Source organism: Polyodon spathula, chromosome 18 (genome assembly GCF_017654505.1).
Source record: "Polyodon spathula isolate WHYD16114869_AA chromosome 18, ASM1765450v1, whole genome shotgun sequence".
Lineage (NCBI taxonomy): Eukaryota > Metazoa > Chordata > Actinopteri > Acipenseriformes > Polyodontidae > Polyodon > Polyodon spathula.
In genome coordinates this window covers 615,230-638,079 of record NC_054551.1, presented here as the reverse complement: position 1 = coordinate 638,079, position 22,850 = coordinate 615,230, and the positions used below count along the sequence as shown (strand labels likewise).

Sequence of the window (22,850 nt, the reverse complement as noted above, 5' to 3'; positions counted from 1 at the left end):
TTTACAATTTGCAAGTGTAAGCCCTTAAAGGAGTTTGCTGGAGCATCATCATGACATGTACACTCTAGTATTAAGTTAGAATACTGTGCAAACTGCCTGAACACTGGCACAGCAGCTGTAGTACTATACAGCTATAGTATAGTGCGATTGTCCTAGATAAAAGCTAAAAAAAGACTGCTTGTGCCAGATACAGTACTAGATACAGACTGCTTGACGATGCAGCGAAACACCGTAAAGAGTGAGTGGGTGGGATGAACAATTTTTATATTTGCATGCATTGGATCCTGTGTTTTTGGCACTGGTGTGTGAACCATCACCTCCAGGCAACTGGGAGATTCTTGAACCCACTCCTGTGAGCAAACTAAAGCAGACTTACCGTCTCCAACCAGGGCCAGCAGAGCTAGATCCACCTGCCGTTTCCAAAAGGAGCCCTTCTGCAGAGCGATCCCGTAGCCCGTAGTTGCAAAGACATAGCCGCTGCCAATGGTAACCAGCTTACAGCCCTCGTCTCTCCCGGCCATGTAGTTTAAAACAGCCGCATCATATATGAATGCATCCAACTTTCTGCAACGAAACAAACGCAACGTGTTAAAACGCCACTCTGAGTCACAGAGTCCTTTTGACGCTTTGAATGACAGATTTTTTTCAAAACGGACCAAAAAAAAAAAATTATAAAAAACCTATGCATACCTAACACTGCAGGTCACTGAAGTTAAGTTTTGCGTCAGCATTATTTGTGACACAAAACGAAAAACACCAGTGCATGTCAGCAGTATTGCCTTCCTTTTCAGTACAATAGATTCATGAGTTTTAACCTTTTGCAAATGCCATGTTAGGTCATCATTTTATAAGGCTTTTTGAGGCTTTTATAGTCATTTTCCATTTATATGTTTCAACTTTTAAACGTATCATATAAAACAGCTATTTGATATGTCTACAGTAGCACTCCACATAATATATTAGTCATCAGTCTAAATAAGTGAGATCTGTGAAATGCCACTTTTGAAATAGGTACTGAATGTGTAAATTGTTGTGTACAACATACAGTGTGTAAGTACACAATTGTATCAGACCAGGGTAGGAGGAGAGGGGGTTAGGGTTATGTCATGTAGAAAGATTTATGCATTGTAATTATGTGTAAGTGCACATGCGTTTACTGAGTACCTACTGTGTAAATACACAGTGATTAGAGACACCTCAAGTAAACTTTAGTTTTACCAAGAAAAGGAATCAGCAGGCTTTCAGGGCACCGGTTTTCATGTGCTTGCTGGAAAGGAGAGGGTGACCTTGCAATACCTGCTCGGAAGCCTTTACTTTCAGGAGGGTTTTCGGTGCTGTGATTTCTGTTTTTCTGCCCAACGATGTGTTCATTCTTTATAATTTACTTCAGTCGTGCTTTGAGATTTAAACAGGCAGGTGAGACTTAAACTAGATTTAAAAATAGTGGTGAAAATAACACATGAATATATATATATATATATATATATATATATATATATATATATATATATATATATATATATATATATATAAAGATCCCTGTGATTCACTATAAAGAACTCCCTTGCGATGGATGCAGCCCATCAGTATCTGGATAAGAAGGTGGCTGAGCGTGGATTCGGCTAGACTTGCCTCGAATCACTGCTTTCATCAGAAAGACCTCATTGATCAAGTGCATGAGTATAAGGCTGCAGAGCTAACTGGTTGAGTAAGACATCTGTCCCTGAGCCATGACAGGTCACATCCAGACCTTGCTTCTCTACTTAATTCAATGGGCTGAGACTGAAGCAAAAATCGAATTTGGTGGACAGCATCATTCATTTTTTTTATTCTGGTCATCGTTACCCTCAGTGATTCCTAGAGACAATTGAGTTACTGTACATGTATGTAATCAAGCACCAATGAATGATTCATATTTATTGAGTTGTGAATTAAGAGCTACAAATGCTTTCAAAACCTCAGTAAAAACAACGGTCTAGAAAAACACATTTAAGAATCAAGAAAGGCTTCCTTCAAATGTGTACGACCAAGGTCCACCGCTAGTATCTGATAGAACAAATGTACACAAATGGGTGTCAATGGGGATTGGTGGAAGCCTTCATCTTTGTTGTGCTTACTTAAGAAAGACAGAGTCGTAGCTCTGCAGGTGTTTTCACTACAGTACAATATTGTATTCACATGACGCTGCAGGGTTCTAAACACAAGAGGCACAGTAGAAGGTGTCTTGCAGTGATACATTATAAAAAGAAACTGGAGGCAATCACTCTAGCTCTGGGTACCACTGTTCTAGGAATAATTTGTTCTAGAAATAATAATAGTTTGTCAACGGACACTCATGTCGTATAGTCTAATATGTAAAGCTGAGGGAACACGAAGCCACTTTGTGGCTTGGAATGTGTTTCCAGGAGACTAGGTTTCAGGCCACAGGAATTCAGAGTTACAAAAGAACAAGGTATAAAATATCCTAAACGAAAAAGAAGAGTTCGCTACAGCAAGTGACGAGGAAATGTGGCTGCACCAGAACGGCACTAACAAAACATGACAAATCCACTCAAGCATATGTGTACGACTACTGCTGTACTACTTCGAGACATCGCAAGGTATTTCTGCATGACCAAGGGACAGTAGAGCCAGCTTCATTATTTGAATCCCCTACTGCAGAACAGCAGTCCAAGCACACCCCAACTGCACATGCACATTGAACTATACAGTGAGGATTATGCTATAAAGTATGAGGTAGTATGGACTCACAAAAATAAATACATAATAAGATTAAGAATAAGAATGAGCTTGTGTTGCCTCAAACAATGTGCACAGAAACGACCTACTTGAGATATTTGAGGTCAGGTGGAAAGAATTTACACCATGCATGCACATGCATAGTGTGTAGGTCCTGTCCCTTAGCAGGGCTCTGCTGGCAAATCTAAAAGCATGACAAAATAGGGGGAAACAGCTACGTGATTGAGGCTCCCCTGAGATGAGGGCAAATAGCTCAGATGATTTATTTATTATTATTATTTATTTATTTGTTTTTTTAATTTATTTTAACTTTGCCTCGTGAGTGTCACATGCTTGCATAAAGAAAGAAATAGGCCAGCTGAAATGTGCAGCAGAAACAGTAAGCACACAAACATCTATCCACACACAGCCCTAGATCTTTCACTCCTCGGAGACAGAGAGAGACTCATAGTCACCGGAGCTTCCCTTTATAGCTGTTCTTCTGAAGCAGCAATCAATGTTTGCAGGGCCGGCATGTGGGCGTCTTCAAAAAATTGGCACAAATCCTCACGTCGCAATGTCATTACGAGAGTGGATCAATTCAAATCCCTTCCATTCATCACAAGGAGCTGTGGGCTGCAGCTGTGCTAGGGCAGGCAGTCGGTCCTTAGACTTGTCAAGACCTCAGCAATCCTGGTACAGTATAGCCTGTCATGTTGGCACCGTCCTGTTTCTGAATTTCATATTGGCATGCGGGTAGTGCAGCTGAAAGATCGACAATCAAAGAAAAACTATTCGCCACGTCTTCAGGAATTTTATACTGAAAAATCCTGTCCAAATAGATTTTCAAATCCTTTCATTTAGAAGCACTGTAGGGTAGGGTAGCGAATCAGGTAAGATCTTCATTTCATAAAATTTTATTATCCAAACGATGTTGATGTTATTATTGAATACAAGAAAGTCTCATCATTTCCATGCAATAAGAAACTGCATGCAGTAGAAATGACACGAAAGGAAAACGCAAACCCGAGAGGACCTGGGTTTTGCAAAAAGATGCTAATGAACTGTAATGAACAATGAGGTCATAGTTCACAAAAGCAACTGGAATACCAGGATGTTCCGTACTCCTGCAGTTCCCAAGATGCTGATGATGACTTTGCTCTAGAGAAAGCCATGTGGAAAGCACTGGAGTGCACTGTTCTCACAGCAGTTAGAGCTTTATTGGCCCCAGCAGCTTAGAGGTTAACTTCACGGTGTGATCTAAGAGTTGTAACAAAGTGTCTAGTTTACGATAGATGGCTTCACGAAGTAATCTAAGAGTTATAAGGAAGTTTATAGTTTGGAGCAGACGGTATGTGGAGCTCAAGCTAGATTGGGCCCTGTGTGGAAACTAAATAGATCATGTTTTTCTAGGCCAAGCTACAAAAATAACAATAGCAGGGAAAAGGACATTATAAAAATAAACTTGGACCAGTCTGATGGCAAGATGCATTCGTTGTATCAAGGGCACTGGGCAGCTCTGTTCTACACATAATATTATCAGTTTGTCTGTCTTTGTTGTATTACCTGATCTGTCCATCTATATACACACATATATATATATATATATATATATATATATATATATATACACACACACATACAGATACACGGGTAATAAAAGACATTCCTCTCCTTGCAGCTTATATGGAATATTATAAAAGGAGCAAATCTCTCCTTACACTAAATGAGAGGTGCATTCATTTTAAAAAGTTTCTTATAAAAAAAGACTTATTTTTCTCAAAAAAATAAAAATGAATGCATACATTTTAGAGCAATACGCCTGCAGTCAATTTTAATGCTGCTGCTAATGATGTTTTTATGCATTTGTAGTATGTATTATTTTTTCTGTGTTGTCGGTGTTGTTTGATGATGGTCTGCTGCCTGCTGATTCAGTGCCGTTGACAGAACCAAATGAGATGCAACATCTCTGTTGTGTTTTTCCTGGATAAATATTTTAATAAATGCAACAAGAAAAAAAAAAAGTAAAGAGAATTCCACTCACTATAACTGTACGGGAAAAAAAGAAATAAAGTATGTGAAGAACTGGGAACCCCTCCCTACCCTGTCTTGAGGCTGACCAGAGCATCCTGCACGCCTCTCTGGTGATACTTCACCATGTACTGGTGCATGTCAGGGTAGTTGTTTCGAATGTTCCTTTCGGTGCTTCCATTGGGAACAGTACCAAACCGGAAGGGAGGAGAGTAGTCATAGGGTCTCTGAAACTATTAAGACAAAAGCATTTAGTGCTGTATCCATGAGCGATCATTTACAACACAATACAATGCAATACAATGCAATACAATGCAATACATTACAACAATGCAATGCAGTGCAATGCAATGCAATACAATACAATGCAATACAATACAGTATGCTTTTATTTAGCACTCTTCATACAGAGCATCCCAGGATGCTTTACAGTACAATCTCCTCTGGCCAATCAATCCAGCTCAAAAATAAACAAACTCAAGCAAATAGGTTTTAAAAGCTGAGTTAGAAGACTCGACTGTGCCTGCATTCCTAGTATGAGTTTGGAAGAAGTTCCAGAGGCAGGGAGCAGAGCAACTAAAGGCCCTTCTAGCCTCTCCGGATTTTAAACAACTTCTAGGAACTACTCAGTGTGGGACCAGGAGCATGAGGTGCCAACAGCTCCTCTAAATATAAAGACCCAAAACCATGATGGGCCTTATAAGAAGTAAGCAGAATGTGATTGTGCTGCATTGCTATCCTCCATGCCAATACGTTAACTGTAAGCAATAAACAAAGTTTATTAGTCCTGAAACTGTTCTAGAATGTTCTTAAGGTTCTTATTGCCTGAGAAAGTGTCAATAAAACTGACCTCACCTGGCTTGGTGCAAGTAACCATTGTCTGGTCCTGACTGCGAACACACAGCAGAGATATCATTGCTTAATTTCTGTTAATAACTAGTGGCCCCATTATTGTGTATAATGATTAAGCCGTAAAAGTGTGACTTTTAAATATTGAAATCAATAAAGGAAACTGGTTCAATTCTGCTTGAATCCTTGTCGCGTGCGCTCTTTCACACACAAATACATAAATAATGCAGTTTTCTTACAATATCTTTTAGTAGGAAATCCTGACGCATGCGACTCTAAAGACTAACACTCACCTTATTGTCACTGAGCCCAGTCACCTGGTCAACAAACTCCTCTTGGATCATGAAGGCTGCCAGGTTAGCAGTGTAGCTGGCCAGAAAGATGACAGCAAAGAAAGCCCAGACCGAAACCATGATTTTACTGGCTGTTCCTCTGGGGTTCTGCACTGGCACAGAGTTATTAAACACCAGCCCCCAGAGCAGCCATATCGCTTTTCCAATGGTGAACGATGGGCCGTGGGGGTCTGCAGAAAACAAACATGCAACAGCAAGACACGGCATTCAGAATCACAGCTGGGACTGTCCGTGCAACTCTGGCAAATAATGATATGAACAGAAACGACTGCAGAGAAGGACAGAGGATACACCCACTGTAGACACTAGACACGTATGGAAATGTGTTGTGGATGGTAGAAGACCCAGCACTTTGGCTGATTAGCTGGGAGCCTGTGTAAAGACATTCGCTGCTGATGGGTTAGTGTTAAACTCCCTGCTAAAGATTTGCTAATGAACATTTCAACATCCGTTTGCGGTTGGAGGCTTTTCATTGTATTGAATTAATGTGGGTCCATCGCTGGGATCCTGGCTAGCATGTAGCATAGGCCTGTCTTTTCCAATAATCAGAATGGAGGACAATTTAACTTCAGATCCACGTGAACAGGGCACAGAGACAGAGTTGTTAAACCTGTCAATGACAAACCGTAATGAGTTTCAAAGCGAGAGAACTCTCTCACAAAACAGTTGCAGTTTATGCCAATCAAAAACAGGACTAGCTCCAGTATATTTTAGTAAATGCACTCTAATGAATACACAGTGATGTTATGCACAGTGTCTAGTAATTGGCCAGGCATCCAGCCACCACAACATGAAGATAACCTAATGATAGACAGACAAGTTGCTCAAAAAGATGCTGAAACGAATACATTAAATGGGGATCATGAATACAGTAGACTAGAGCCTATTTAAAATCCTATCTCTATAATAAAAAGCTTACCTCTGCCTTGCGCTAGATTCCTGTTGAAGCCCATGGGACTGACGTACTCAAATATAAAGACAGCCATGGCTGTGACAATGAGCAGCATGACGAACATCATCACCCACACCGAAGCACTGAAGGGTTCTGTGGAGGAAACAGAGAATTGTAGTCAAGAGAGTGAACCCCAGCACTGACACCAGTCAAGAGAGCGAACCCAGCACTGACACCAGTCAAGAGAGCGAACCCCAGCAGACACCAGTCAAGAGAGCGAACCCAGCAGACACCAGTCAAGAGAGCGAACCCCAGCACTGACACCAGTCAAGAGAGCAAACCCCAGCACCGACACCAGTCAAGAGAGCGAACCCCAGCACCGACACCAGTCAAGAGAGCAAACCCCAGCACCGACACCAGTCAAGAGAGCAAACCCCAGCACTGACACCAGTCAAGAGAGCAAACCCCAGCACCGACACCAGTCAAGAGAGCGAACCCCAGCACCGACACCAGTCAAGAGAGCGAACCCCAGCACTGACACCAGTCAAGAGAGAACCCCAGCACTGACACCAGTCAAGAGAGCGAACCCCAGCACTGACACCAGTCAAGAGAGAACCCCAGCACTGACACCAGTCAAGAGAGCGAACCCCAGCACTGACACCAGTCAAGAGAGCGAACCCCAGCACTGACACCAGTCAAGAGAGCGAACCCCAGCACTGACACCAGTCAAGAGAGCGAACCCCAGCACTGACCCAGTCAAGAGAGAACCCCAGCACTGACACCAGTCAAGAGAGCGAACCCCAGCACTGACACCAGTCAAGAGAGAACCCCAGCACTGACACCAGTCAAGAGAGCAAGACCCATCACTGACGCCAGTCAAGAGAGTGAACCCCAGCACTGACGCCAGTCAAGAGAGTGAACCCCAGCACTGACGCCTGTCAAGAGAGCGAACCCCAGCACTGACACCAGTCAAGAGAGCGAACCCCAGCACTGACACCAGTCAAGAGAGTCTAACCCTTACTCTAACCCTACCCCTAACATTAACTAACCCTAATCCTAAATTGAACTTAAGTGCTACAAGTGGTCATTAGAATGCATACTGTAGTGAAACTGCCCTTTACATTCAGTCTCACCTAGAAAAGCAGATGGGGAAACCGTCCCGTTACTTCTTGGCACCATGACGCTTATCCCAGTTTCAACAAAGGGGACTGAAAAGTCGATGACCTCGGAGCGCTCTTCGTTGATCGTGAGAGACCCCACAGCCATGACAGCACGCTTGTAGACCACCTGTGCAAAACACATTGTTTTTAAGCTTGGACAGAAAAAAACAAAACCCAGTAAAGTAATAAACTAGTGAAGAAAACTCCACTCACTTCACCAACCATTCCATTCCACACATGGTTGATCTTTTTACCATGCTTCCCATTCATCACCAAGTAAAGGTCATAGGTGAACTTCACAGCCTTGGCGATCTTCTTCAGGATGTCGATGCAGAATCCTTTGCAGCATTTCTTAACGTAGGTCCCTTCGTTCGTTGTGTTGCTGCCAATGAGAGAAATACATGTTAGCTCCGTTCCAAAGAAGAGGCTACGATTGCAAAAAAGAAGTGATGGATTGCAAAAAAAGAAACAGGGCTACTTTACAAGAGTTCCAAGAAGTGTGGAAAACTTTTGAATACATAAAAACATATACAAATAGTATGCTGTTTCAAAGCAAGACTTAGCAATCTCTTATAGATCTAAACCATGGTAAAACTGCACAGGATTTTCTTTTCTCGTGGTATACTACACATTTACCAAAGTTTTCCAAAGTTTGGCATGTTTTACCTCTCTCTGGGCTTTATAATGCTTACCTATGCTTTACCATGCTTTTCTATGTTTTATTTTGCAAGGTTTTTACTAGGGGGAACAGTTTATTAGGTTAAATAGTTCTGAGACTGAAGAACCAAAGACCTTTATTTAAACTGTGTTAGGAAATCAACAGGAATCATGACTCACTCACCTGTCTATTCTAACATATAGACATTTCTCAATCCACTCACATAACCAATGGGATCTGGCTTTATATCGTCATCTACTATTATGCTCCACTGAATATATCTTGAGATTTAGAGAGTGTATGTGTGTGTTTGTGCCATACAGCTTTGTAAAACCACGCTTATGACAACTAATAAGCTCCTGGCCAATGCAAATTTGAGGATGTAAAGAGGGACATTTTACAATTTCGATGGATGTATTTGTCCTTTCAAATGACCACCTTGTTCTTTCTCCCCTTCAGAACAGAGTGAATGCAAACATACAGGTATAAAAGCCTGCTTTCTTGAGAACCACCATTGCTTCTTATGAGCTTTCACTAAATTACCAAGTGAGCTCCACTTGTTAGTCTTGTATTGAAGGGCTCCACCATGAAGCACGTTTATCTCAGGCTGAGTGCTTCACATCACAGCCAGGCTGTCCTTCTTGAGATCAGACCCCTTACGACTCCCCTGCTGAATGTTAATACCAATCTCTTTACATGGGCAATAAATATTCCTTTTTATTAACCACAAAAGGGTTTCTGGCGCCTCTCTAAATCACAGCAGCTTGTCCTCCGCAGAACATAATCACAGAAGCATATGAAATAAATGAGGATGCCGTGCTTTAACTGCACCACAGTGACACATCAGCATCATTCAACTATTGGGGTTTTTTTCAGAAATTTCATTAAGCCCTTAATCCAATTTGTCCAAATTTTCGATAACTCAAAAAAAAATGTAAAAGATTTCTGTGAGAAGCAGGAGACGACTGCAGCAAACTGTATACACATTTACAAATTTGTATTTCTACGCATGTATCTGTGTTTATATACTTTTAGGCAAAGGAAATTAGGCAGTCTAAGATTCTTCATTGAACAGCTGCTGTTGAATGTAGAATTGGAAAACACCAGATTATCAACAGTCCCCATCTTAAGAAATGTTAAAAGAAAGTTATAGGAACAGGTAGCAGTCAGCTCCGGTGTTGAATTTTAGGAGATAAGGTAGTAATATGGTCCATCAGTTCAATAAGACACAGAGGTCAACTATAAAGGTTGTTGGCAAAAACTGAATTCATTGCAAACTGCCTATTCAGCCAGGTTAATGATGAAATAAAAAAGATCTGTGCTTATTTCATTAAAGGGGTACTTTAATTTGCACAGACTGATTTTGCTCGTGCTACAATCCTCCATGAGGTAAATCACTGCATAATATCCTTATACACACAACATGATAATAAAATTACACTTGGACAAACAGCGTGTGCTTGAGCGGCAAGACTTCAAAGTGCTGTGGTTCATTCAGGATTCCACGCTGATGCAAACAAAGAAGCCTGCTGTGGAACTGCCGAGGGACTTAGAATTCCACGCTGATGCAAACAAAGACGCCTGCTGTGGAACTGCCGAGGGACTTAGAATTCCACGCTGATGCAAACAAAGAAGCCTGCTGTGGAACTGCCGAGGGACTTAGAATTCCACGCTGATGCAAACAAAGAAGCCTGCTGTGGAACTGCCGAGGGACTTAGAATTCCACGCTGATGCAAACAAAGAAGCCTGCTGTGGAACTGCCGAGGGACTTAGAATTCCACGCTGATGCAAACAAAGAAGCCTGCTGTGGAACTGCCGAGGGACTTAGAATGCAGGTGCTGCCACGCTCCAGAGAGGAAGCACAGAAAGAAGCTTGCTGTTCTGTCTGATAAACTGCTTTCAAACGATGGCTGAAACAGCATCAAAAAAAAAAAAAAAATATTTCTTTGCTTCAGAATACCAGAGAGTTTAACCGACTCAGCCAAATTTCCTTTTTAAAATCAATCTGTTCCGTCTGCAGTATTGCTGATGCACCTGGTAACATTCCCTCGGTGCTGTGGTCCGTTCTTTCCCACAAGGAAAGGAGACTGCATCTAATGGGGGGGGGGGGGGGGTACTTTTGAAACACTAAATAATTATTTCAATTAAAAACATGTAAATAAAAAGATAACTTTCTAGGATGATTGGACTCGAATTTCTTTTTCAGATTATGTGCAACCATAAGCTGGGTTCAGGACTGTATGTGTGGGGTCAGATATAATAATAATATCATAATATTTTAGACAATTTTGCCTCTTCAACATATTTAGCTGTTGTAGATTAAATCTGAACTCTACATGTCCCTTCCTGGACAGCACACTTTAGCCATCAATGTAGATGCACAATTAGCTGGAGTAAGTCATTTGCCAAACAATTAAACCGATCCATTCCGCTGATGACCAAACAGTTTTTATTCCAAAATGGACACAGTCTACAAATAAACTGAAGTGACAAACCCACGTTACAATATTTAAACACAGCAGCACATTGTCATGCTTTGATGCTACAAACTCTAAGTCTTTGGCCTCACATATTATCACTAAAACAAACAACTAAGTGCCAGGCCCAGGCTGGAAACAGGAGCCCTGCATTGTGAAGGGCAGGGGCTGGGCGCTGCCACATGCCCGTCTGTTGGTTCTGTTTTTCCTACTGTTCGTATATAGAGCAGGTGGGGTACGCAGAGGTGAAAGGTCACCATGGGCATCTTGTGATTTATGTGGGATCTGGGAGAACTCAAATAGCATCAGGTGGAAGTATCTGCTTAGTTAACTTGGAAGAATGCCCCCCTTACCTCAATTTGTTTTGTCAAATAAGTTGCATTGAAATATAAGTAGGTTTTGCTTCAGGCTTTGTTTTTTTGTCAGTAACTCACTACACTGCACAGTGCTCATGACTGCTATTATATTGGAGCACTTCATCTTCTCTGAATGAGTGCTGCTTTTAGTGTGGATTACTCAGTCATCTGTAAGAATTTCTCACTCGAGCCGTGACATAGCGTTACATAAAGTAGTCGCTGATAGTTTATGTTACATGTGTATAATAATGGTGTGGTTTGCTCCTATACAATGCAGACAGCCGCAGGGAAGCACGGGCAAGGCTAACTTGAGATCTGTGCCTCTGGGAGACCTGTAATACAGGGTTGTCTTTCTGAGTTGTGACAGGCATGTTATAATGAGGTTATAGGTCTGCAGGATACAGCAGGAATGGGAATGGGAATGCTGGCAGCTGAGGCTGGATGTCAGTACCCTGTGGGGGGCAGAGCAGAGGGTGATCTAATAAAGAAAGGGCTGAACACTCACTCCTGCTTGATGTGCTTCCGGCAGGGCACAGAGTTCCTCATGCAGGTCCCAGTGAGCGCGTCCACGTTCTCCACGATGACGAAGGGTGCCTCCTCCAAGGTGACGATGCTCAGGTGGTTGTCATCGGCCTCTGCGTCCCCGAAGGAGTTGTACCGGGGCCACACGGGGTACTTCAGAGATAGGCTACTGTTCTCCCAGCGCCCCACCTGCAACACACATGGCTATCTGTCACCACCCACAACACTCAACACTGCCCACCTGCACACACACATGCACACACATACGCATGCGCACACACGCCCAAGCACGCACGGCTATCTGTCATCACCCACTACTGGTAAACATTCAATATGTGCTGAATTTAAAAATACTAAAAGACACTCCATGACAACTCAAAGGCTAAAGATCCTACTGGAAGTCTTTCTCAATGTCTTTCATGCTGAAATGAGTTTAGATTCCCATAGTTATAACACTGGATGATCTGGATTCCATCGCTGATTGATAAGGCTCTTCATGGTCCCACGCAAACATACAAAGACAGTGGTCTTTGTCCTGTCTGTTGTATGCAATGCTCTCTTACCCCGTGGTCACAGAAGACACATCTCTACATCTCTATGCCTCCGATGTTTACAGTACATAACCAAATAGGTACAGGGGTTTGTATAATAAACTTTCCTTGAATAAGAAAATCATTCGATAATTAGAATATCAACTAATCCTTTTTTATCAAACAAAATAAAACATTATTTACAGTACATCTCCTTCGAGGTGTTGCTTTACACCCCCTATCTAATTAAGTAGATCGAAGCTTCGCTCCACACAACACCTGTTATACAAAAGGAGTTTATTAGCCTCATAATCCCCAGCCACAAGCAAGAGCCATCCCTATGCTCCTTAGATTCAGAAGCCAGCTGCATACCTGGCTATACAGATTCATATTAGTTGACCTATTTTCCTTTCCCAGGGGGGTTATTGACTGGTCACCACCCAACTAGCCCTCCTTCCCTCCCTCTGGAGGATTTAGACATGCATCGTACTCCTGTGTCTGTGTTCAACCCTGACAGTGAAAGCTGTGATTGCCTTTGATATCCCTCCACTGTAACAGGTCAGCGCACCAGTACTGGGGTAACAAATCATCTCGTTTGTGCAGTGGTCCTGCCAGGTGCTTCAGTGTAGGCTAATGTTAGTTGTCTTGTCAAAGTTCCCGTGGGAATATCCCTCTGCTCCATCACACTGTTCTGCACTCAAGAGCCGGAGACCTCCCTGAAACTCAGACACACTCCGCACCGCCACTGTTTGATTGAACCTGCTGCTACAAAATGAGTCCAATAACCATTTCAAAGTCTAGAATGGCGCAGTAGGTTCTGGGGCATGTCACACAATGTAGGGTCATCACGCACACGCTTCCTCTGGCTTTCCATGCCTTCTGTCTCATGTCAACGTTTTCAATTATGTCACTGATATTATCATGAAGCATTCTAGCGACTCATTACTTTTGCTATTTTCCAGAATAATTGCATTACACTTTCATTTAAAACAGATTCATTACTTCTGCTAGTTTTGACATTTTGGGTGCAAGCAGAAATTGCTTTTTTCATTTTTTTTTTTTTATGACGGGACAGACTGCACGATTGATTTGATGACTCTGTTTTAATGCCTGTAGAAAGTAATGATATTCCAGTTTTATTTAACTTTTTATATCAATAAAAAATATATGTTCAGAAAAAATCTAAAACGATGCTGATATAGGCTTAACTACAGCCCCCTGAGACAGAACTGACATCAAACCCAACATGCAGCTACAGCCCCCTGAGACGGAACTGACATCAAACTCAACATGGTGACATCACTACCCACACAACATGCTAAAGCATGACGATATTTAACAAGAGACCTGCAGTATTAAAAAAACAAATACCTAGGAAATTAATTATTATTATTATTATTATTATTATTATTATTATTATTATTATTATTATTATGATCATCATCATTCAGTGCCAGACAATTGATTAAATTGAATTAAAAATAAGGAAGATGTTTTTCAGTGTGGTTATAAATGATATTTCCACAAGCATGTGACAATCTATCTATCTATATCTATCTAAAATAGACCAAGAATATATTCTTGACATCCTCATTCATCGTACACGATACTCCATAAACTTCAATCCAGGTGCTTCAAATAGACGTACAGAGCTTTGATTACAGCTGCTCAGTCCCATTGGGACTGGGTCACAGTTTCTACCCTCTGCATGTCAGTTAGGTCTGAATGTCATTAGGAAGCAGTCAGCTAAAGCAAACACCAGCATTACAGGGACTGTGGGGACATGTGGGTTAAACCCCAGTCCTGCCAGTCAGCTTACTGACGACTGCCCCAAAGAAAAAGGGTCTCATTTATAATGTATGTGAGGGGTTGGGTAGAGCTGGTTCAGGTCGACGCTCACTCTGCAGTTAACAAGGACAGAGAATAACATTGGAACAGGACCCTACAACCTCTCTCCTCTCTCGTTAGTGTCCGTGAATCTGTTTAAGCTGACTTTACATGAAAGAGCTGCCCACGTCCCCCCAGTGCTCTTGGAACATTTAGATAACATTGGTTTCTGCTCCGGCTCAGCTGTGCTATCTGTTGAAGAATACAGTATCTCCTTTCTCTGAGCGATTATTGGATGAACCTTCAAACCCAGATTAGCTGCTCGCTGGTAACTGTGTCGTGCTGCATTTCAATCGGCTGCTGGGACTGGCTAGAAAGGGTTTGAAATCAAGCTTGTTCATTTCCTTCAGCAGCAGATCTGAGATAAAATCCATTCCAATCAGTCTGTCTGTCTGCCCCAGTTAGGGCTGGCAGAACTCAATCACTCCGACTCGCGCTGACGGTGGGAGCTGCCTAATGTGCGTCCAACAGGGAAGGACATGAGAGGCAAGTCTTAAATCTGGCACCGCAGAAAAAAATAACATGTTGGCAGAACACGAGAGCTGTGAATGAATGATGCTGTCAGGGAATTACTGGAGGTTGGTGATTTTATATCATACGAATGATACGAAAACGTAATTCACATACAGGTGATCTTGAGACTGGTGCAGGTAGAACCGGCTGCAGTCCCAGCTTGATACTGGGAACATGATGAGATTGAGTTTTACAGGCTAGTCTCCATAGAGATAGACTGTCCCAGGTCTGTTTATGAACGAATCAATCAAGCAGGAACCTAGTAATCTTATTATGTAAAACTGAACATGATTTAGCTACACTGCAACTTTAAGTACCAGTGCAATTGTTATTGCCTCAATAAAAACAAGCTATGCTTTTAAATCACAATGAATTTGGTATCTTATGATTGTACTGTAAAAAATGTACTAAGCAGTGGAATATACCTAAATTCGATTTTAATATTAAACAGTAAATTGTGAGAGCAAGCCACAGTAAAGGGCATTAAATCACGATGCAGATTATGGACGTTTCAGGAAAGATTTTCTTGCTGTTATTTTGCATGCATTTAAATAGAAAACCATTTAATTAGCTCAATTTAGAGCCGGTTCCCAGATTCTCAAGCACAGCTCATTTATAGCTGCTGAGCCCTCACTGAGCTGTTATGATAATTAAACCACTGCCCTTTTTAATGCTCTATTGTAATGCAAATGTTTTGTTCAAAGTCCTGTGATTAGAATATCCTTGCATTTAACTAAAATTAGCAGCTTGGTGTCAAAAGCAGGAGACTTGACATATGTATCTGCCCTGTTTAATTTGACATAAGGGGTCTGCAGGGCTCCATGCAGTTCCTTTGCATGTAAACTGGGACAACAAAAAAGCATTCATTAAATGTTATGTGCTTTAATGATGATGAAATCAGAAGCATACGCCCTGCCGTAGTGTAGTAGAGGACTATTAACAAACACCCCCCTAGGAAAAGGGGTGCGACATGGCACAGCAGCAGGTGTGTCATTAATTAACAGCACATTCTCAGGAAAACAAACTGTTTTTCTCTTTCTGTAAAATGTGCAGATAAATGCATAAAAAAGACAAATTCATGAGGGTCTGATATTTGTGCAATTTACATAACGCTAGCACACCCCCACACACACATCTGGCTGCTGTAGGAGTTTCCAAATAACCAGAATTGTTCTTGGAGATCTCTTCATTTTAACTGTGACACCCTTTTTTTTAAAACGGCTATCATTTGCAATTGACACAAGCAGCCCCACACATTTAGAACAGCAAGAGGCGTATTCTGCCATGCGGCGTGCCCCAGTGTGCTGCTGTAATCTCTTTTCTACCCAGCTGTGGAAGGAAAAAGCAGCTCTGTATAAAAGACATGAAGAAGCGTAATCATTTGATTAATAATACCCGGGGGTCCAATGATACCAAGCGATTGATGCATTTTCCAGCCGGTGACTTGACATCTCTTCACAGAGCCTCAGAGTTTCCATGTCTTCATGATGGTGAGTATAAGAGCCACAGAGAGTAATCAGGAAATCAGTTATAGAGCTGTTCTAGTTTCGAATGCAGTCCACGATGCATTGCGATGCTTACCATTTCAGAAGGACTGTTGTTCCATAAAAGGAAAGTTTGAATCCCCCTTTACAATGATCCACGCTGTAAATCTGCACAGTCGCTGGGCAGTTTTCCCCCCGTGCTCTTCTCATGGTTGTATTCTGCATTTACTCTAGATTACCACGGGTGCCATCTGAACAGGAAGCCTGTACATTTACAATGCTTCGCTGTCATGGGAGATGAGGGACAAACAGCAACTCTTAACCCTATGCTGCAACCTGATCAAAAATTGTGATGATGATCAGCATGAAAAGCATTCAAGCACAACTTACTATCAACACTTTAAAAGCTTATTCTGAAACAACAAAATAAAAAAATACTCTGTAAGACTTAACTGATTGTCTAGTATATAGTGGATGAAATGCAACAAAGAGGTAGAATATATTTCATTTAGTTTTGTCCATAACTAACTGAACTTAGAATGCAATAACTAAGAAATTCTGATGATTGCGTGTTTAATGTCATGGATGAAGATCGTAGAACAGATTACACTTCAGATTAGCGTGACATGCCTACACGCTGAAGAGATTGAGAGAGAGAGACGCTTCCTCAATCTTTAAAGTACTTTCTGTTATTATTGATTAAGTCCAGCAGAACCATTCTTTAATTTTGTACATCCCAGCTAACTGCACCTTTGGTTTAAAGTCAGCAAGACACATGCTTATTTATAGCACTGCAGTGCTGCTGGAATTTATCCTGTTAAATCGTCACATAGCCTCGTGCTCTTAGTACTCTGTCACCTTCAATCAGCTGTACCCGAGTCCCTAGATCATACAACCAGAACCGTTGCCACAGAGCACAGAGACATGGGATCAGAGACACACTCATTACTGCTTTCATCTGACATATACACTCCCGTCTCCTGAGTGAAAGATGTTCTGCTTTAATTACTAGCATCAGCGGTATCAAATGAACACTTGCTTTACAGCCCTAGATTCCCCATAACTAGAAACACATAAATTAGAATGAAAGAAATCAAGCTGAAGCTGGAAGTCAAGAAGACGCTTCAGCCATTGCCTTCCTTGGTTCAGCTGTGATGGAGGGGCCTAGCTGAAATGTTTGTCTGCCCCGATCAATACAGCATTGCACTGGGTTGTTAAAGAGCCCGGCTGCTGGATTGCAAACAGTCAGTGATTTGAAAAGGAAAGCGTGCTGCCAAACCAGACAATAATGATCATCGTGCAACAGCGAAACACAGTCACGCACCAACAGAGGAATAAAACAGGTCAAGCGACTGGATTTTATTTCCTGATTGAATCCAGTCCTTCGTCTCTAGGCTAACGCAAAGTGGCAGGAATTAACCAAATCCAACTAATAAGAGAGTGACTAGAAAGACATTCCATTAATATTATAATCAGTAGCTTGAAAATCAGCAGAACGATAAGCAATGTCAGCATCCCGCTGGCATTACTGACAGGTATGTCACCTGTGACACCCGGGAAAGCAGCAGCAGCACTGAGATGGGCTAATGCAGGAGCAGCCCTTCCTCTTAGAAAAGTTTACCACAATGCATAGTGTAACCAGTTTTCCCATGGTTATGCTATGCATTTATCAACCTCGGTTTGCCATGCTTTTTAATATGCTTTACCATACCTCTCTGTGCTTTTTTTTGTTTTTCTCCTGGTGGGTTCACGTCCAAGTGTGTTCATTTTGCATTGAAAGCTTGTTGAAGTCAATGCATGTTATTGCTTGCTGACAACAAAGGACCTTTGTTTGAAGGGAAAGAACACATGTTGAGATGCTTTAAATAAATAAATAAATAAACACAAGGTTGTTTTATAGTCCAAATAAATAAAGAAATATTGCAGCCTCCAGAAACTCCACAGGGGTTTGGACTGTGAAACTCTTGGCTGACGGCTTCCAAGGCATCAGTCTGCCTGCACTGTCTTGTCAGGGAAGGATGACATGAATGCAAAACAAGAACATAAGATGAGATGAAACTGTCAGTTTGCTGTTCCATCCTGTTAGACCAGACCCTGTAGACCAGAACATGTAGAGAAGTTCTTCAGACAAAGCAAAGTGGTCAAAACCACGAAGAGGACACGAAATATCCATCATCATTAACTCTTTGTCCTCTCCAGAGGTAGAAACGTGTTTTGGGGGGGGGGGGGTATTTCTTGCGTTCCAGCCATGATCCTGACACTCAAGCACGTCATGAGTCCCCACATGCTTCAGCTCAGGAGAAGCCTGGTGGCCCTGGGGAGGGCACAGCCCCGCTCACATCCCCACAATTGCTGAGGTAGCCAAGAGTGGACAAGTGCAGGAAGGGAGGCAGATGGCTGTTCTGTTAGCAGGCAGACGAATGGATGGAGTATCTAAAGCAACAATAGCAAAACCTGGATAGCCAATCACCATGGTCGATCTCAGGACTCTAGAATCTATCTAAGCAAGACCAACACTGCATGCTTTTTGTTTAGTTGCTTAAGATACATTCAAAATTAACCTTTTTCACCAAACCCACCAACCTGCTTTTTGACAGGATTGTTTCTTGTGCTGTACGCGTGACGGACCTCTGCAGGAGGGCTGGGTAATTGAAAGGAAATTATGATTAGCGGACAATGCCAAGCCACCTCATCTCCACAGGTTCCAGTGCGGCTGCCATGTCCTAGAGACCCCTGCTAGTAAATACCTTGAAGCGCAAAATTCACCTACCAGCTGCCCAAACCCTCCAAGGTCGCTGGAGTGTATTAATCAAATCCGTTCCGTACAGAGAAGGCTTTTGGAAGAAGACCAGCTTATCAACATGTACTTATCAAGTTTCTGCAGTCTCTCTTTCTCTAGCTGTCCTGACAGTTGCCAGAAAGCCAGACTCTAACCCACACTATGCCAGCTTATCCCTTATTTTCTGAATAGCCCCCTGGGAACTGTTAATGGTCTCTGTTGCTAGTTTTTACTGTTTCCACTGACGGGTCAGCGCTTCAGATAACCTGGGAAAAGATTGTTTCTGAGGTTTCTGCACTTGGCTGGACATTACCCACCCACTGCAGCCTGCCCGCAATCTACAGCCAACAAGAAGATGCAGACGTCAAACTGTGGAAACAATGAGGCTAGAAACGTAAAACGAAATTCTGGTGTAGCAGCAGGACCAGAGGACACACAGAAATGTGGAGACAGGATTGGGAGGGGGGGTAGGAGACAGTTCTTTCCCCTAAGGAATGGCCAGGGTATGGGATGGGTTTCTCAGCCATGTTGTTGATGCTGAACCTTTTGGGTTCTTTACACTTTTTAAATCAATCGCTGATAAACTTTATGTTCTTATGAAACTGGAAGCAAGTCTCTCGTCTCCGAGAAGGGTGATCCCTCCAGGAGAGGGGGGGGGGGGGGGGGGGGTAGAGAAAGAGGTTTGAGGAAGTTTGCTTTGCCAAGAATAAACAGAGAACTCCAACTTCAACAGCCATCAATCGAGCACTTGGATCACAAACACTAAAAGTTATCACTGACTGACAGCCTGTTCTCTCCAGCGAGCATCAGGGGTATAAATCTGCAATAGGCTGACGTCCAGACAAATGATTTGATTATAATTTCCCCACACAAAGCTGCACCGCCACCGCCAGCTCCCTGTCACACAGAAGCCAGACAAGCGCTCCACACTGCCCACCTCCGTCCTTATGGGTTTCAATCTATTTCAATCTGATGCGCGCGCCTTGATGTAAAACCCTGACGCATGGCTTCTGTTCCTTGTGGCTAAGCTACACTAACTTTGGAGAAAACAATTCTTTATAATAAGACACCCCTTATTGTTATGACATGCAGAATCTTTGAGTCCCGACACAAATTATTTTCATTAGTCTTCCAGAATAGAATTCCATCCAGCCTTTTCCTGTTACTTCTCAAGAACGATGGCTTGCTTTTTTTTTGCTGTGTAGACAGCGGCAGATTTCATGACCTTCAGTAATGTCAATTAAATAAATATGCATTGCCCATGCACCCTCCTCCCTTTCTGAATACTCATCCATTCCATTATTCTAACAAGTTTGTCACAAACCACGACTCCATGTCTCCCATCCATTGCAACACCACCTTATCGATCTGGCTTCTCACAAGACCCCGCACACATGTTAATAGTGAGTCAAACCAGGCCTCTTTTTAATTTTTGTTTGATGATAGGATAGTCTTGGGATTTAGATTTAAATTATCTGATAGTTTAAGAACGGTGTTAATATGTATCGCTCCTGAATCCTCTGTTTATTAGAATGATGATGTTGAAGCTGAAGCTGACACCCTGGGATTCTTCAAGAAGCTGCTTGATGAGATTCTGGGATCAATAAGCTGCTAACAACCAAACGAGCAAGATGGGCCGAATGGCCTCCTCTCGTTTGTAAACTGTTCTTATGTTCTTATGACCTAATTAACATACAAAAATGTTTGATTGGTTGTTGTTGGCTTTAGGAAGGGTACCTCTTGTTTAACTAATTTATTAGATTTCTTTCAGGAGGTGACTACTAGAGTAGACTAGGATAGTGAGTATAATGGTAAAGCAGCAGTCTGGATTCATAACTGGTTACAGGATAGAAAGCAGAGAGTAATAATTAGAGGCCAGGCATCAAACTGGAGTAAAGTAACATGTGGGTTACCATAGGGAACAGTACTGGGACCATTGCTATTCATAATCTATATAAATGACTTGGACCAAGGCATAAACAGCAAACTATGCAAATCTGCAGACAACACAAAACTGTGAGGGGTAGCCAACTCCCAATCAGCAACTTTAATAATACAAAGAGAGTTAGACAAGATTCAAGCTTGGGCTGACACACAGCAGATTACATTTAATGTGAATAAATGCAAAGTCATGCATATATGCCTAGAAAGAAGGACAGCCAGAGGTGACTAAATAGAGCAATTTCAAATTGTCAAGGGGTTTAACAAAGTAACTGCTGAAAATAATTTTTCGCTGGTCACCGAGAACAGAACCAGGGGCCGTGGATGGAAGCTAAAGAAGGGCATATTCTGAACTGAGGGGAGAGGGAGCTTTTTTATGGAAAGGGTGGTGAACCATTGCAACAGAAAGAGTTGTTGAAGCAGAGACTATCAGATCCTGCAAGAAAAGACTGGATGCTATCATGAACAATATTGTATAACCTGATCTGTGACCATAATAAGACCTTTAGCTAGTTGTCTGGAGGAAGGGCAGTCTAGCCATGGATTCCCAGAGGTTTCATTTCCCCTACTAACCTGTTACGGTTTTTTTTGTTTTTCCTCTTCTGAGAGCTTACAGACCACGCTGCCTAAATTTAGTAAATTGATTTTCCCCCATTTGTCTCCCAATTTGAAATATCCAACTGTATTTTAGGCTCAGCTCAGTGCTACCACGCCTGCGCTGGCTCGGGAGCGGCGAAGATGAACACACACTGTCCTCCGAAGCATGTGCCACTCTTTGGGCCCGCCACGCAACCAACCCAGAACTACAGCGCTGGAGGACAACGCAGCTCTTGGCAGCTTACAGGCAAGCCCGCAGGCGCCCCGACAGTTTACAGGGGTCGCTGGTGCACAGTGCGCTCGGCCAATTGTGCGCCACCTCCTGGGAGCTCCTGTCCACGGTCGGTAGTGGAATAGCCTGGACTTGAACCGGTGACCTCCAGGCGATAGGGCGCATCCTGCACTCTGCGCCACTTGGGAGCCCCTTTGTTCTTGAATTTCTTATGTTTTAAGTGTCGATCCAATTACGCATCCCTTCCTATACACACTGTTTATTTCACTGATTACACTATGTAACACAATTTTTGTTCCTGGGTAGTAAGTGTTATTTCCTAATTGCTTATGCCTCAAAAGTATAGAAAATGGCTATGTGGCAGAGCAGGGCTCTGCCCTTGGAAACACTGGCAGGGATGGAGTTAAATTCTCCTCCCTGCCCAGGTTGATTGCCCCAGGCTATCATTTAGCCACCTGGCATAAAAGGAGGCCTCAGCCTCCCAGTAGGGAGGAGGGAGCTGAGGAAGCAGGTTGGTGGTTTTTGGTGTGTGATTTTTGAATTTTGATAAATCCAGTGACGGCATTGCCCAGCCTGGAAATTGTTATTTTTGTTAGTTTTGCTTTTTGTCTTTCTTTTTGTGTTTAAATCGCTTTGTTTTGGCCCTTGTGCCCTTTTATTTTTGTGTATTTATAATAAAATATTTTTTTTTTTATAAATACACAAAAATAAAAGGGCACAAGGGTAAAAACAAAGAACACACCAAAAACCACCAACCTGCTTCCTCAGCTCCCTCCTCCCTACTGGGAGGCTGAGGCCTCCTTTTATGCCAGGTGGCTAACTATCGGACCCCGTTAGTTGACCCGTCCCTCCCTTAAATTGAGAGGTAGGG

The 22,850-nt window shown here is 42.4% G+C and overlaps 1 protein-coding gene across 1 annotated transcript in view; it reads right to left on the bottom strand.

The window, feature by feature from the left end:
• Nucleotides 1-22,850, bottom strand: part of LOC121330550 (glutamate receptor ionotropic, NMDA 2A-like) — a 74,146-nt gene that overhangs the window by 5,776 nt on the left and 45,520 nt on the right. The window contains exons 5-11 of the mRNA XM_041277143.1: nucleotides 12,000-12,205; nucleotides 8,217-8,385; nucleotides 7,977-8,130; nucleotides 6,871-6,996; nucleotides 5,892-6,121; nucleotides 4,822-4,982; nucleotides 377-564 (exon numbers count right to left, since the gene is read on the bottom strand). Of these exons, the coding sequence (XP_041133077.1) occupies nucleotides 377-564; nucleotides 4,822-4,982; nucleotides 5,892-6,121; nucleotides 6,871-6,996; nucleotides 7,977-8,130; nucleotides 8,217-8,385; nucleotides 12,000-12,205 (1,234 nt within the window). The remainder of the gene's footprint in view (nucleotides 1-376; nucleotides 565-4,821; nucleotides 4,983-5,891; nucleotides 6,122-6,870; nucleotides 6,997-7,976; nucleotides 8,131-8,216; nucleotides 8,386-11,999; nucleotides 12,206-22,850) is intronic.